This window comes from Lichenostomus cassidix, chromosome 1 (genome assembly GCF_008360975.1).
Source record: "Lichenostomus cassidix isolate B80296 chromosome 1, HeHo_3.0, whole genome shotgun sequence".
Taxonomy (NCBI): domain Eukaryota; kingdom Metazoa; phylum Chordata; class Aves; order Passeriformes; family Meliphagidae; genus Lichenostomus; species Lichenostomus cassidix.
In genome coordinates, this window is record NC_139479.1 from 113137049 (window position 1) to 113152603 (window position 15555).

A 15555-nucleotide genomic window follows, 5' to 3' on the forward strand; every position below is an offset into this window, starting at 1 on the left:
GGCTACCCCAGTACATGGCTGTGTAAAAAGGCAAACAGGCACAACAGAAGCACTAGGAACTTTTAAAAACCTTTTTTATCTGGTAATTTAAAGTTAGGTGAGTTTGATTTTGGCAATAAGCATGTATTTTCTGCTCAGCTGCTTCCCCAGAAATAAAGTATTTACCATATACAATACATGTCCCCATTTTGGAGCTGTGGGACTAGGAAGGATTCACAAAGCTGTAAGGCTAAGGTAGTCTTCCCTTCTTTTTCAGTGTTGCAGATGATCTCAATTCCACTCTTGCAATCAGTCCTCAACAAGTGCTATACAATTAAAATAAAATTGATTTAGATCAATTGGCTGACATGAAATAAAAACCTATCAGACCTTGCTATACTAAACACTTTAGGAATTGTTATTAACACAGGATGTCTTTGGAATGGCTTTTGTGTACATCTATAAATAAAGATTTTGGAGGTATTTTGAACTCTTTCATATTTTTTACAGTAATGACCATCAGAATAATTGTCTGAGAAATTAAAATACTACACAAAAGCACTTTTTTGGCTGTTCTTGCCACTTTTTGGTGGCTATTTCTTAAAATTACGAAAAGCACTGTCATCTTCTAAGTGCTATCAGTGATAAAAGTAGGGCCACATTTTATCACTCATTATATATAATGTCATTTTATATAATGGGGCATCAAACTATATAATTTAAAACTAACATCCATTAGGCTCAAGTGCTCTTACTACAAGAATAGTCAGTAGTAAAGTAGTCAATACACTGAGGTTAGAAAATATCTAGGGAATATATCTACAAGAACATTTGACCAAAAAAATGCAATCAGGTCAACAAGATTTGTAGGCACTTCACAGTTAACTTTTCAAAGGTTAAGCCAGCACTAAGTTAATCAACACCAGCGCAGTTGCCTGATTTTATGACATTTGGTTCCACAAAAACAGAGTTCCATATGCTCCTCTTGACAACTTGTACACAGCAAGGATAAAGTACCATTTCATTTTAAAATAATAAATGTATACTGACAAACAATACCTCCTGGAATAGCTGATCTTCTAATGGTGACATATAAAGACAGGTGAAAAGAGCTTGATGGAAATACAGATCTTTACTGATATCTGGATGATTTATGCAAGATTTGATAAGAGCCATTGCCTCAGGGATGCGTTCACAGGCAATAAGGTATCTGGCACGGAGTTCAAAGAACAGTGGATTTTCAGAGCTTAAATATTTGTTAACTGCACAGAAAAGAAAGATTTAAAGGCAATTAGAATATGAAGTCCAAACAGCAAATATATCTAAAAGTAATGTTGTTTTTAATAACAAATAATATTAAGAAAAAATAAAGGCTCTGCTAAAAAAATCTATCAAATATTAAGTTAAATACCATAAGAAATCTGTCCTTCTGCTTGGAAACAGAAATGGTTATTTTTCTTAAACCAGTAATCTAATTCAGCGTTTTGTTTCTAACAAGGTAACACAAGGTGCTGCAAAGGATTAGTAAAATATATATTGTATAGAAGCAGATGTGAACGTTTCAGAGAAAGAAATTGCCCTCCTTTCTCAGCAGTGGTATCTGTGTGATTGTCAGAAGTATAGGACTGACATCACTTCCAAAGCTATAATTATAAATACTTAAAAAAAACATCCCTCAAGATACTCATTACCCATTACAATCTAAGACCTCAAAGTGGTGAAAAAAGTTAACTACAATTGACATGCTTTTGCCTTAAGAAGTTTTGAAGGCTTTCATTTTGCTTACTTGGAAAACATATCTTTTCTCCCTCTGCAAGAGCTACTGGGCACAATTCCTATCTAAATACCTTTAAATTCTAGCCTCTAATTTCTGGAAATCTGTTTTTCATCTCTAAAAGATAATCTTAACACCAATATTTGAATGAGATTGTTTCAAGTGAGATACTGAAAATACTTATCCTTTAAGCAACTGGAAATTAAGAAATAGAAGACATGCTTTGTATCTCTATTTTAAAAGTTCGTACAGATTGCAGTTTCCTTTTGGATTAAAAGTTAAAATATCACTCAAGGTTACAACTGTAGTACTTTAGTCTTTCATGTTTTAAAGAGAGAATGAAAGAGACTGTCAATTTAAAGTCAGTGGAGGCTCAAAGTTCATACCTTAGAAGAAGAAATCTGTATTAATTACAAGTAACTTAAAGTCATACTTAAACGGTTACTGAAAACCACAATCTAAACAAAGAATTTTTCCCCCAAAATGAAGAGATTAGTTGTACAAAAAGCTTTCAGTTAAAACTTTATTTTAGGATGCCTGGCTTGAAATCGTTCTTTATACTGAAAATCAGGATTTCTCTAGAATCTTTATTTTCATGCAAGCTAATAGTGCCACGTGCTAATGAACACTTAAGAAGTATTATTCAAGGTGTCAGGTTTTAATTTGATTTGTTAACAGATGCACTGTAAGAAAAAAAAAAAACCTCATTGCCACTATCCATTAGCACTTCCGGGAACAAGCTCAGAAAACAAGAGGGCTAAAAGGAAAGCCAGCAACTACTGGTGGTGATGAAATGCAAGAAAAAGTGATTGTATGAAAAAGTCCTTAAAGCCAAATGAAGGCATCTCCTTTTTCAAGTTACCATCCTTAGCATAACAAACCACACCCTCTGTTTTGTATGCAAACATTACCCAACAGATGACTGAAAAACTAGGCTGGAAATACTCAGCTTTGGGTAAGTGCTAAGGGTGAGGAAATGCTACACATCCAACAAGTGGCTGGAACATCCTTTCCCTTAAAGGAGGGAGAAGTGCAGTTCCACAGCACAGCTCACCCGGTTCTGCCATTCCCACTTCTGTGGGGAACTCTTAAGTCCCTCCTGCTCCATAAATGAGTCTCTGCCTTCAGACAGCCTCCTCTGCCAGGGAAGGAGATCTGCAACACCCCACACCATGGCCAGCAGGAGCTCCCAGGGATGGAGGTTCCTAAAGCCTCCACATGCTGTTTTTAAACAGAGTTTCAGTGACATTACTTGCAGGACAGTGCTCTCTCCCTGTCCTGGAATATCCCATTTTCCCAGGGCAGCATATCGAGCTCCTCTAACCCCCCAATCCAAAGATAACCACCAGCAATATTAGCTACAGCAGCTTTAAGCCAAGTCTGTGATACACTAAAAAACATTTATTCTTATCCAGGCAGTGATGCTTTGCTTTAAAGCAACAGACATCAGCCACCACCTCAGAAACTCCTTAACTGCTCCAGCTGACTGCACCTCCGTAATGTTCTCTTTAAGACGATCACCTTACTCTCCCTAGTCCATTACAAGTTGATTGCTCCTGTGTTTCAACCCTACCATTTCTCTTTCAACTCAATGACTGCCTTTGTTTGCAGACAACTCCAAACAGAATGCGACATCTCAAAATTTACTACAACTCATGGAAAGACAGACACAGAGAGATTTGTCTTGGCCTAAGTTTCTCCATGGAGTTAATGAATCCAGGACAGGATTATGTAGTTCACACAAATTGATTTTTGCAAGTAGTGGTTGGTGATGCAGCAATAATAGGCAGTTTTTCTATTTAAAATAACCCCTGAGGGAAACACATGGCCAAGTTTCAAAATATACACTAAATATTGCTATCCTATAAAGCAGCATAGGATGTTTGCTTTGTGTAAGACTTCACAAGAATCAAATTTTAGAGGAAGTGAGAGGAAGAAAGAACAAGCTTCCAAAATATAATTATCTAAAATAAAACATTTGTCAGCACAGATGAGATGTGTCAAGGGTGTGTGTGGGGATATCAGAAGATAAAAGGAGAGAAAAATCTCTTAGTGGAGGGGAAGGAGATGCAGCCTGAAACAAAAGAAAACAAAGGGATCATCTAGAGACAGCTGGGCTCATTCCTACTCTGCCAGGTTAAAAACAAACATCCTCTAACTGTTACCCATCATAGAGAGGCTTCATGATGAGCAAGAGAATCATTATAGCAATGGACTAAACTAATTCTTTGCTGGAGAGATGGAGACTAAGCCCTAATTCCACATCATAATCACCAAAATCATGTGATGCAGAACAAAATAAGGTTCATCTTCATTTTCATTTTGTTTTCGTAGCTGTTGGACCAGAACTTTATGAGATAGCTAATAAAAATCATGGGTAAATCTGTTGCTCAAGCAGTTACTTCACAAAAGAGACAGAACAACAAAGACTAGCAACTTAATGACATTAATTTGCTATCAAAACCCTTTTTGTGGTTAAGAAGGCAGCTCACTGAGCTGTTCTGACTTTAGGCCTCTTCCTCTCTCTACAGAATGAGTACATTGTCATGAACAGTGATGAGTCTGCATCGTGCACTACATCATAATACCTAGAGAAGAACTGGCATTTTCCATCACTGTCAAACAAACAACTTTTAAGAGCTCCCCTGTGAACACTGCTGGTCAGCATGTTGCATAAGATGTTAGTAAAGACTGTAGATTGGGTATTTTTCCTCTTAGGAACTTTCATTAACATTCCTGTGATTTTGTTCCCATGCACTGCACCTTTCCCAGCCCCAGGAATTACATATCCATAAACAGAACACAGTGGTCACATGTAGCCATGGGCGTTGTTGGAAACAGAACCAAGGAAAGCCACAAGACCAAGCATTTACAATTGAAGAGAAAAATCAAATGAGTCTGAGTGCCAGGAGACAAATACACATCAGATCCTCTGTCATGTTATTTCAGCAGTCTAACTGCAGTCAAGTCTCCATTCTCTTTTTAAGTGTACACTTAGATTTGGGAAATGCATCCTGTGAATTTTATAAACTACTCAGTAGCTCTTGTATCTGACCAATGTGATCTCTACACGATAATAGCAGACTTAAATCAGCAAAGAAATTTAGCTTTGTTTCAAACAAAAGAAGGACCAGCACATTTTACTACAGAAAAATAGTCAAAACTTTGTGCAATGCCAGCTGACAACATCTGACCCCAATATTAAAAAAAAAAAAAAAGCATGACTGAGCACATTTTTTAGTACTCTAGAAAATTACTGCAATAAATGAAGTACCTAATTCCTGCGACACAGGTTTTGATTTAAGAATTGCTTGTAATACTGGATCCTCCCATGGTCCACCATCTCGAATTATTCGAGTCACTAGTTCCAGGTTCAGATTTCTGTATTTATTTAGAAGGTTCTGACATTCCTACATGGAAAAAGAGAAACAATTAGAAAGAAGAAAAAGATGTGGTCTAAAAATAGCTAGGCTCTCCAAAAGATACAAACCAAGAAAGCCAAGCATGTTGGAGTATTTCCTTAGTCAGTAATTTGAGCTACAAAGTCTTTCATTGTCCATACACAAAATCCCTAAAGCAACAACTGATATTATCTAAAAACAGCGATGCAGAAATGTTGAAGGCCAAATTAATGACTTCTACAGCACTCAGGAGCCTTCCATTTGTATAACAATGCAAAACCACCTTTCCTTGGATTGGAGATATTACTGGCACACACTGATACAAGTCTTCATCTCACACCAGCCTGCACAGATTCAGACATGTTGAGCTGGATTTGTGATTTCTGAGGGAAAACTGAATTAAGCCATGAGTCACCAGCCCTCAAGCAACCATTTTTCTCCAGATTTCTACGTAACAGAAATTATATTCGCCTGTAATATCATGGAATGCTTTAGCCAGCCAAGATTTTTACATGTCAAGTTCTCTCTCATCCCCACACCTTGTTATGTGCTGTAGCTGTCAATAACACCATTAACGGAAAACTTTAGTAGTGAGGAAATTATCTAATACTGAAACAAGAAGTGCAGCAGAATGGCTACCTCCTTTTCACTATATGTTTGATTATACAACTGATGCAGAAACAGTGCTGGCATGTTAACTTGTAGAAGCAATAATAGGCAGGTATCAACATAACAGCAAAGGAAGTGCCATGTCTCAAGCTGCAGTTGCATGATCAGTATTAATACAAGATAACCCTGGTATTCATCCTCTTTCCCTATAACATTTCCTCTCTGGGTGACACACATGTTGGTGGTTCCATGCAGTGAACTCAACCCTCAAAACTGGTTCAGGTAGTTCAGGTAAAAAAAAAAAAAGAAAAACAACAAACCCCACACTTACCTAGAAAAAAAAAAAGGCAAGTTTTTAATCCAGGATCATTTATCTTATGCAGTTGCATAAGATAAATGTATCTGTCCCAATCTACCCAAGAATAAAACAGTTTAAACTATGCATGTTTATGTTGACCTGAAGATTTCATTGAGATGGAGCTTCAATTTCAAATTTACTGTTTAAAACCAGAGGGGAAATACGAGATTTCATGTCATGAACTGAATGACATTAAGCTCTAAACAGACAAACTAGCCAAGTTTCTTGCACTGTAATGGCATGTTTCCTCCAGGTCATATATTCACCAAAACTGCCTTTACATCTACTAAAATAATATGAAAGGTTTATATGAAAGTAGGCAACACTACCTGGATTGAACCTAAAATATCTTTCAAAGGATCTTCATAGAACTCATCCTTTCCAAAGAACAGCAGCAATTCAAAAAAACTCCTAAAAAAACAGAAGTAGTGACAAGTCAAACTAAAAACATTCATTCAAACAGTGAAACTACTGTAAGTTTCTTAGTTTTCACAGCACTCAAACCAAAATTAGCAATTTTGTGACTTCTAGACCTGTGCCCGTGTGGAGTCACTCAAAGGTTTTTGGTGTCCAATAGTTCATGTTTTCAAGCATTTCCCACTAACACATTTTATTTCATTTTAGCCTGTCTTGCCATAACTGAAATGTCTCTCTGAAGATGTTGGTTTAAATGTGTTAATTATTTTATCTTAAAATAAAAGAGCTTTTGAGGATTATTTGGAAAGGGACAACGTTTGTGCAAATATGCGAACAAAGCTATATTCACCTTCTGTGTGGCATTCAAATTCATACAACTTGAATTTGACCACCACCAAGTTTTTAAGCAAATCAGTTCTATGTTCAGTAAGATGAATTCACAAGTGTTACCCCAAAAGAGCTGGCAGAAATGGGACAAGAAAGGACTGATACTTTCAACATCAGCTTAGACTTGTGGCCTTCATGTTTTTTATCATCTTAAAGTAACAGTCTGGCATTCTATTTCTTTTCAATCCTGGTGACACAATCAGAGAGGTTGGTAAAGAACAGCTTTGCACATCTTCTTTCAATGCAGGTTTTCATTACAAATGCCTCCTCCCAGATAATACAGTTCAGTCAATTCAATCAAAAACTTGGCAGTCAGACCTCGTGGATCTGCAGTGCAACTGTTACTGTTCTGCCTGAGGATCCTGAGAAATTTAATTTCTCCTTGGAAAAAGTAACAAGGAGGCACTGCACTAATGAGCGGCAATTGCTGATTGAGAAAGTCACGAGCAGCAGACAAGAACTGAGCAACTCTCAGAGGGACAGGCAGGACATAAAAAAATACTGTGCAAACTTAAGCCAGTTTTTCTTCCCAGTAACATTTTTAGAGATACTGTGCATTAAAGTTTTAATACTCACATAGACAAAATTAAGTTTTCCATGGGAATAAGGGAAAAGTACCATAAAAGTAGGTTTCCAATACATTATGCTGAAGTAATATTTTTCCTAACCAATTATTAACTATGCCAAAAACAGGCCTAGAGAAATAGAGATACAAATTAACGTTCAGTGACACAATTTCTCCCAAGGCTAGGTCTTTGAATCTCAACTCAAATATGCAATGAAAAAACAATCCCTACCCAAATAAGTACTTGGTTCTGAAAAAACATGATCTCATGTCATGTTAAACAAAATTTTGCAGCATACTTGACTCTCAGGAAAGGTCAGCCATGAGTCATGTCATGATCTGGGAACTTAAATAATAAGACAAAACTAGTTATAGCAAGTGATGCATGCTCGCATTTAAATTTGCTTTGACTGATCTAAAAAGAGAAGAATCTTGCAAAAAAAAATCTGGAACTCAATAGTGAATGAGGGTAAACTCTGATTTTCTGTTTTACCAATGTACCTGCTCACAGTCTAATAAAGGAAGCGATCAAAATATTTCTATTTCCTCATCACCAGTCTCCATTCAGTTAAAATTACTACAGTCAATTCCAGCTTTGCTTATCCCCACGCTGCCTACAGCACTGCATATCCACATTTATATCCATCTAGATTGATCACATCACTGCTTTGGCATCAGAAGATTGCCTAAAAACACCACTGTGCTGGCACCATGATTAAACCCCCCTGATATAAATGCAGATGCTGCTTCATTTGATATGAATAGCAACATTAAGTATAGGAAACAAGCCGGTTGTTCCTGTTAACAGTTTATTGTCTGGTTACCAAGGAAATCTTCCTCAAGGATGACAATACAGTCAGGCAGAGTTTAGCTCTCCAAGAACTAAGACTTAATATACACTGAATTTTCAAAAGAGATTCGCGCAGGTTGCCCAGGTAACTGCAGCTATGAAGCACTGGGCTCCCTTTATATCACATCACATACAAAACCATGCCAGGCAGGCAGAAGAATAAATAATCTGACATCCTAGAAGGGAAGCAAATCTTATGGAATAAACCTAATTCCAAAAACCGAAACAGACAAAGGTGACAAATACTCAGAGACCAATTTGCTTTTCAATTAACAGAAAGTATTCACCAAAAAACCCCCTTGAATTTCCATGTTTTTACCTCCCAAGCTTTGCTATTTAAAAGTACATACAAGCATGGCTTGAACTTAGAGGATTTTTTCCTAAAAACTAGTAAAAAAAAAACCAACAAAACAAACAGCAACAGTTGTCACTATGTTTTCATGTAACTGCAAGTCACTCTCCAAAACCTGAGCATTTTGGTTTTGGAAAGTGTGGTGTTATGATACCATAAATAGTCCTCTGTCAAACAGTTTCACACACACAAAACAGGAAATGCCTACACTGAAGTTTCACCAACACTTAAAACAGCATTTATTTTACTTATATACTTATAACTCTGACACTTCCAGTCTTCGTGTGGGAAAATGACCACTGCATCAGGAAAATTGAAATTAGAGCAACATTTACAACACAATATTCCTGAAGCTGAATGTGACTTTGGGTCACTTTAACTGCATAACCAGTAATTCCCATAAGCATTTCGATGATGCAAACATAAAAATCTATACAGTTGTAAAGTAATTGTTTTATTTCTTAAACATGGCAAGAAACTTATCTTAAGAAGTAGTCATTTTATTACATCACTAAAGGCACAGAAGCCAAAATTATTTAAAACTATCTACTGAAAAAATTGCTCTGTAAACACTCCAAAATAAGGTTGTGCTTAAAGAAATCTGTAGGGTGATCACTTATTTCTTAGATTATTCATTTTGCCAGACATCTCTTATGACAAAACACTGTCATAGCCAACTTGAACATTTAACAAGGAAACAACCAAGATGAAACTAAACTCTATTTAGCAAATCTTGGTTCTGTGTAGTTACAACACCTGTAAAACCACTCTCGGGAGCTCTCAGGCTCAGAAACCCTTTTGCTATGATACTGTAAAGGAAGGAATAATAAAAATGAAGAAGTACTTACAAAGCAAGGCTACTCAGTACATATTGTACATGCTCACATTCAGCTGGGAACGACACACAGGCAGATGTGAAACAGCACAGTGCCGTCTGCAGCACCTGGAGCTGAGGCAAAGGGACCTGCCATCTTCCAGCATAGTCTTCAACAACCTAGACAAAAACAAGGAAATACATGTTACTATCCAAGATATTCTTAGTCAGAAAGAGGAAGTAGTTAACACTGTACCTGCTTTATCTCCCCTCTTTCTCCCTCATGAGCGGAGTTTGTAACCTAAAAAATGTGACTGTCTTCTGTTTTATGACCTACTTCAAGAAAGGAATATCACAGGGGACCTTGAACTCTTCTTTTCAGAGGGTAAGACAGGAAATACTTGCTTCTTACACTGTACCACAGCAGATACTGCACTTTGCATTTAAACACAAGCTTTTATTTTGCAAGAGGATACAAATTAGAGAGTCTGTAAGAACATCCAAACATTCTAGTCTAAAAACTTTCCAAGAGGGGAAAAAGTAACCTGCACTCTTCTAGCCTTTATGTCAGCAGAGAAACTCACAAACATAGCAGCCACTCTTCCCTATCTGATCAATGAGAAAATTCGGCTTGACTTAACCATAGGATGGATCTAAGGCAACAGCAGCTGAGATGGATTCATATTTTGTGTGTAAATTCTAACTTTATCAAACTTATTTTAATAATTATTTTGAAAAAGTATGAGCTTAATGCAGCAAATATCTAGGTCAACTGAAGAAGAACTAGCAGACTTGTAGATAAATATTCTTCCTCTTAAGAAGAGTAAACATTTCATAAGATACTACCACCTCACAGATCTATTCAGAGTTCTCTGAAATAGTTTTAGCAGAGTCCCTTCTATAGAAAACCAAAGTAGTCTGAGAAGAAACAAAGTAGACAGAAAGAAACAACATCCTTTAGCGGTGTGAGCCTCCAAACGGTCAAACAAAAGTAGAAATAAATCATCACTTCCCACCATGCTCATCACAATGCTTGCATCTGATGGGCACAGTAGAAATACATTCATAAATGATTTCAAGCAATAAAACAACATTTTGTGTCCTACTGTGCAGCCCCCACTGCACCTCCAGCACTCATCTCAACACAATGTAAGCTCAGTTAGGAATTAACAGGCAGGGAACATCCTCTCCCCAAAAAAGCCATCAGTCACAGTCTGCACCAGCTCCCCTGCCACTCAAATACCAGCCAGCAGAAAAACTAACACCACCTCGGCCTGGCAGTTGGTCTGCAACTCAAAGGTACCAAAAAAGAGTCACAGCATGCCAGTGCCATCCCAAATTGCTCTGGAAGAATAGGAATAGCAAACTTTTTCCTGAATGCAGACACCTGAAATGATGAAATGATCAGCTGCAGTAAAAAAAAAATGAGTCTAATAATGGTCAATTCTCAGAAGACTCGCAACAACCAGGAAAAGATGGGGGAGTTGGGAGTGTGTGGACAAAAAGCTAAACTAAACATAAAATAAATTCCAAACCACACTCCACACAAATTCTGTATGGAGTAGGGCAGGGAATAATGCATGTTTCTTTACAATTCTATATATCCTTTAATGTCTGTTTTTAAGTAATTTTATGGAATAAGTTTATTTGCAATAGAAACCAAGTTCTTTTTTTGTACAAAGCACTCATGATGTCATGCTTTGAAACAGGACTGCAAAGGAGAACATAAGGAAAGGTTTATACCAAAGGTTTATCAGCCCACTTGGAACAGGCACACTAATTTCAATATAACAAAGTCAGCCAAGCAAGAAGCACATAACATTGTCAAACCGCAGTGGCCTGCTCCTTGTCCAGTACACAGAAGAGAAAACCACACGGGAAGCAGCATTTTTTATGTGACTTTGTGCAACAGTTGCTTTCAAGGTCTCTGGTAGAGTGCAGTTTTTAATATCCTTAAAGACATATAACTCTTGCTGCATCATTCCCAATCTTTCTGTACCTTCCATTACTAATAACCATGAAGAGGCTGGGGCTTTTTGTTTTGCCTCATTTGGAGCACATAAAGGCTCTGAAAGAGAGGCTGAAGCACCTTCCTGACACCAACCCCTCCCTATTCAGCTCCACCTTTCTCCCACACCAATACACTACTTCCCCTTCTTTACTGTTTTAATAACTCAGAAGAAAATCCAAGACTCAGATGTGTCCTATTAAAACAAAATCAAGACCAGACTGAGCAAAAATTTCTAACCACACAGCTAACCCCCCAAAAATAACAAGGTAGTAATTAAAAACCTGGAGCAATGAAATAATAGCTTGTCCTGGAATATTGTTTTCACTGAATTAATATACACATATATTTTAAGTGATTAAATATGCACATATAAAGTTATTTGGCTATACTCCAAAGGCTTAAGAGAAACAGCATTGCAAATAATTAGATTTGCAAATAAAAGGACACAAACCCCGAATGTTCTATGCAGTACTAGACCTGAAGTTGATACAGCTTTTCCCGTTCCTCCACACAACAAAAGAACAAACTACAAATTTTAAATGTTTGTCGTTACTAGGATTTCAAAGTTAATCCCATAGCTTCTTGTGAGATTTAACAGTAAAGGAAGTCACCACAGGATTAAAACCACAGAATTTCTGTAAGTTTTTCTACTAATAGTTTTCAGACAAAAAAAGTGTGTTGGCAAAATACAGCAGCTGTCACTCATTGTAATAAATATATGTAGTTGTTGTCAGAGATGAGGACAAACCAAAGAGGGGCAAGCTTAGAAAAACCCAAGTTTGCTGAAAATTAAAATCCATAATTAAAGCAACACCTACTACAGTTGCCTGATCAGCAGAAATACCAGAGCAGCTCAGATACCAAAGTTCAGCTCTAGAACTTGAGTAATACTACATTTACTACACCTGGAAACATCATAAGAAATAATCACAGATTTTTTACTGTCTTTTGAACCTGTCTAGAGGATGAAGAGCATTTTGTTCTGTTTCAGAATACAAACATGCCAATCACGTCTTTACAAATAAGGATTTTATTATCCAAATAGAGAGTAGGAAAGGCCTTATGATATTAGAGTAATGTAAAATATTATTTAACACGTAAAAGTTTGAAATGGCTTTACATTAAAAAATGTAAGCAATGTCTTCACTGCAATTCACACGTGAATATTACATAAGGAGTAACCAAACATAATCACAATTTTGGCAAAAGAAAACACATCACCCAGCAACAGCATGACACATCCTATGAGAGAAGTTTCTACCCTTAAAGTGAAATGCTTCCCCCCTACTCTTGATCACCAAAATCTCATCCATCTCCACAGCCTGCTTGTGGCAAGAACAATTCCCAAGACTGGCTTCCTTATGCCCATTACACTTAGCAACCCAAAAACTCATGTTTATTTACAGTCTGTCATATGCACAACAATGAAAACTACACATTAATTCTAGAAAAGCAGTTTGGGCTGACTGGAGTACTGTAGTAAATGTTCCCATGTATGATTTATGACTGAGAGGTAAATAGATATATTGAAAAGTAGAAATATTCCTCCTCATCTTTTGATTAGCACCTCAGCCCCCAAATGAAAGCCAATTAACTAAAGGAATTGTTTTGATTTCATACAAAGCAAGAACTGACAATCTTGTGAAAACATGAATGCTTACATCCACAGCACTGATAACCAGTAAAACAATTTATTATGTGTTTCAGTGAAGAAGTACAATTATTTCTTTTCTTCATCTAACACAAGGACATAATTTTTGGATTTTCACACTACCTACTAGTCTAACTGTGCCTTCGCTGACTTGAAAACACCCGTGAAGCAAATTATCATTCAACAGAGATCCTTCCTTTAGGTATAAAAACCTGCAAGTCCTTTCTAAGTTATAATCCCGATATATTTTTCCAAGAAAAACTCACAAGTTTAGTTTCATACAAAAGGTATAACTGAAAAGGCATTAAAAAGTGGAGAAGTAGCAATACCAAGAAGTTTGAAAGTGTCAAATGGGAAAGTTTCAGAGAAGAAGAAAAATGTTACAAATATCAAGACAAGTCTACAAATATTTCTTTTGGAAAACAGTAACTCCTTAATCCCACTTGTAAAACAGGGAGATCATTTCCCAGGGTAAAGCTAAAGGGACAGCAGGCACAAAGGCTGATGAGAACCACCCTGAGTATGTGAATAAGAAAAGATTTTATGATGTTAATGGCAAGAGCATTGAAGATGGGAAGCTTGGAGGAGTCAGCTTCAGATAAAGAGGTTGCAAATCAACTGCTATTGTGAATTTTCATACACAGATGCACTTCAACCACCACAGTCCAGTTTTTCATGACAATCCCTTATCAATTTTCCCATCAGGTGCCCCAGGAAGGAGTGATACAACCTAACGCAGGTAATCCTCACCAGAACTGGAAGCTCATCCTTGGCATCCAACTTGGGAGTAAACACCACGTGGTTTTGCCACATCTATTTTGTAAAGATTTCCTTTTAAACATTGAATCTCAAGCAGCACAATTCTAAACTAGCAATAAGTAAATTGAACACACTGGTTTCCACCAGTCCCACGTGTAAAAAGCACCGTAACACCATAACATAATTTAATTTTTAAATTTATAGTTTCAAGTAGTTATGGTATTCTCTAATACACAGGTAAATTTAGTTACTGCAATGGATAATAGGCCCTTTGCAAGCTTTCATGGAACGAGGAATATCAACATTCAAAAACATGAAAAGGTCAAATATGACTTAAAACAGTGCTCTCAAAATTTGAGCAATTAACAAGTATGAAGCATAATTGTTCTGGAAGGAACAAAAAACCCCAAAACATCAACATCACAAATCATGAAACAAGAAAATAGTAGTTAATTACAGATTCCACCTTCTCAGAGAAATAAGCCTCAAGGATGTTGAAGGAATCACTTTTCACTACTAGTATGTATGTGAGCAAGACTTGTAGAGCTGAGCTTTAAAATGGTGTATGAATATCAAATATGGATCCCAAAGGTCCAAAATTTGATAAAAGTCTGACAAAGCCTAAAGGTTCGGGGTGGGTTTGGTTTTGGGTTTTTTTAACCTAAAAACAACTTAACCACTATTGAAATCCATAGTAGGAGACGAAAGGAAATATTTCCAAATTTAAGCCCAAAAAGTGTGACAACATATTAACCCCCAAATCAGACGAACAAACATTGAAAGTCGTACTTTTTTATCTTCATCACCACAAAGCAAGACAAACGAGGGTTGAGTCATACACCCCTAGCTTTTTTTGCCTGCTAAAATAAATCCAGGAAACACTATCTTCTCTGGTGTGTTACTAAATTTTACTTCTTAGCTTTCTTTATAAGCCCAAGAATTATTTTTCCAGCAGGGACTCAAGATACCACCAACTAATGTAAGCAAAGGTGGTAATCTTTCTTTCAGGAGTGGGATCATCCTGGAAGGCTGTAAGCTGATGCTACAGGAAGAACAGATCAAGGAGTGTTTACCCCTCACAGCATTACCTTGTTACTTGAGATGAACTCACCTTGTGTTTATTCCAGTCAGTACCAACAATATAAAATAACAACTAGCACAGTTATGCAGCCCTGTGGACAACTATAGAAATGCTGGATGTAACTTGTAATATTTTGACAGTACTTAATGTTGTGAGAAAATATCCTGACAAAGAAATTAACTTCTTTTTCTACTTAATAAAACTGTACTCACTTCTGATGCAATGAAAGAAGCTATAGCCATTGTTCAGCACACCATTAACGTTTGTTTTTAAATCAAGTAAAATTGGAAATTCATCCTTCTAATTACAAAATTGTTCCCCTTCACCCTCAGACCAAAGAAGTCACCATCTCTGCTATTTTCACTGCCCTTCACCATTTGTGTTTCATGCTCACAGGAACCTCTCAATGGCTCTGATTCTCTCTACAAACCTCATGACAGAATTTCAAATTCTGCATACAAATACAAGCTGAAACTCTTCCAAATGTTTAGGCTGCAGGAATTTCTTTTATGTACCACCTTTCAAATTTCTTTAAACTCACAAAGTA

The 15555-nt window shown here is 36.8% G+C and overlaps 1 protein-coding gene across 1 annotated transcript in view; it reads right to left on the bottom strand.

Annotated features, from left to right (window-relative positions):
* ZNF654 (zinc finger protein 654) overlaps positions 1 to 15555 on the bottom strand; it is a 30639-nt gene that overhangs the window by 12150 nt on the left and 2934 nt on the right. The window contains exons 2-6 of the mRNA XM_085077086.1: positions 9541 to 9686; positions 6451 to 6532; positions 5028 to 5163; positions 1039 to 1241; positions 166 to 305 (exon numbers count right to left, since the gene is read on the bottom strand). Coding sequence (XP_084933212.1) covers positions 166 to 305; positions 1039 to 1241; positions 5028 to 5163; positions 6451 to 6532; positions 9541 to 9686 — 707 coding nt within the window. The remainder of the gene's footprint in view (positions 1 to 165; positions 306 to 1038; positions 1242 to 5027; positions 5164 to 6450; positions 6533 to 9540; positions 9687 to 15555) is intronic.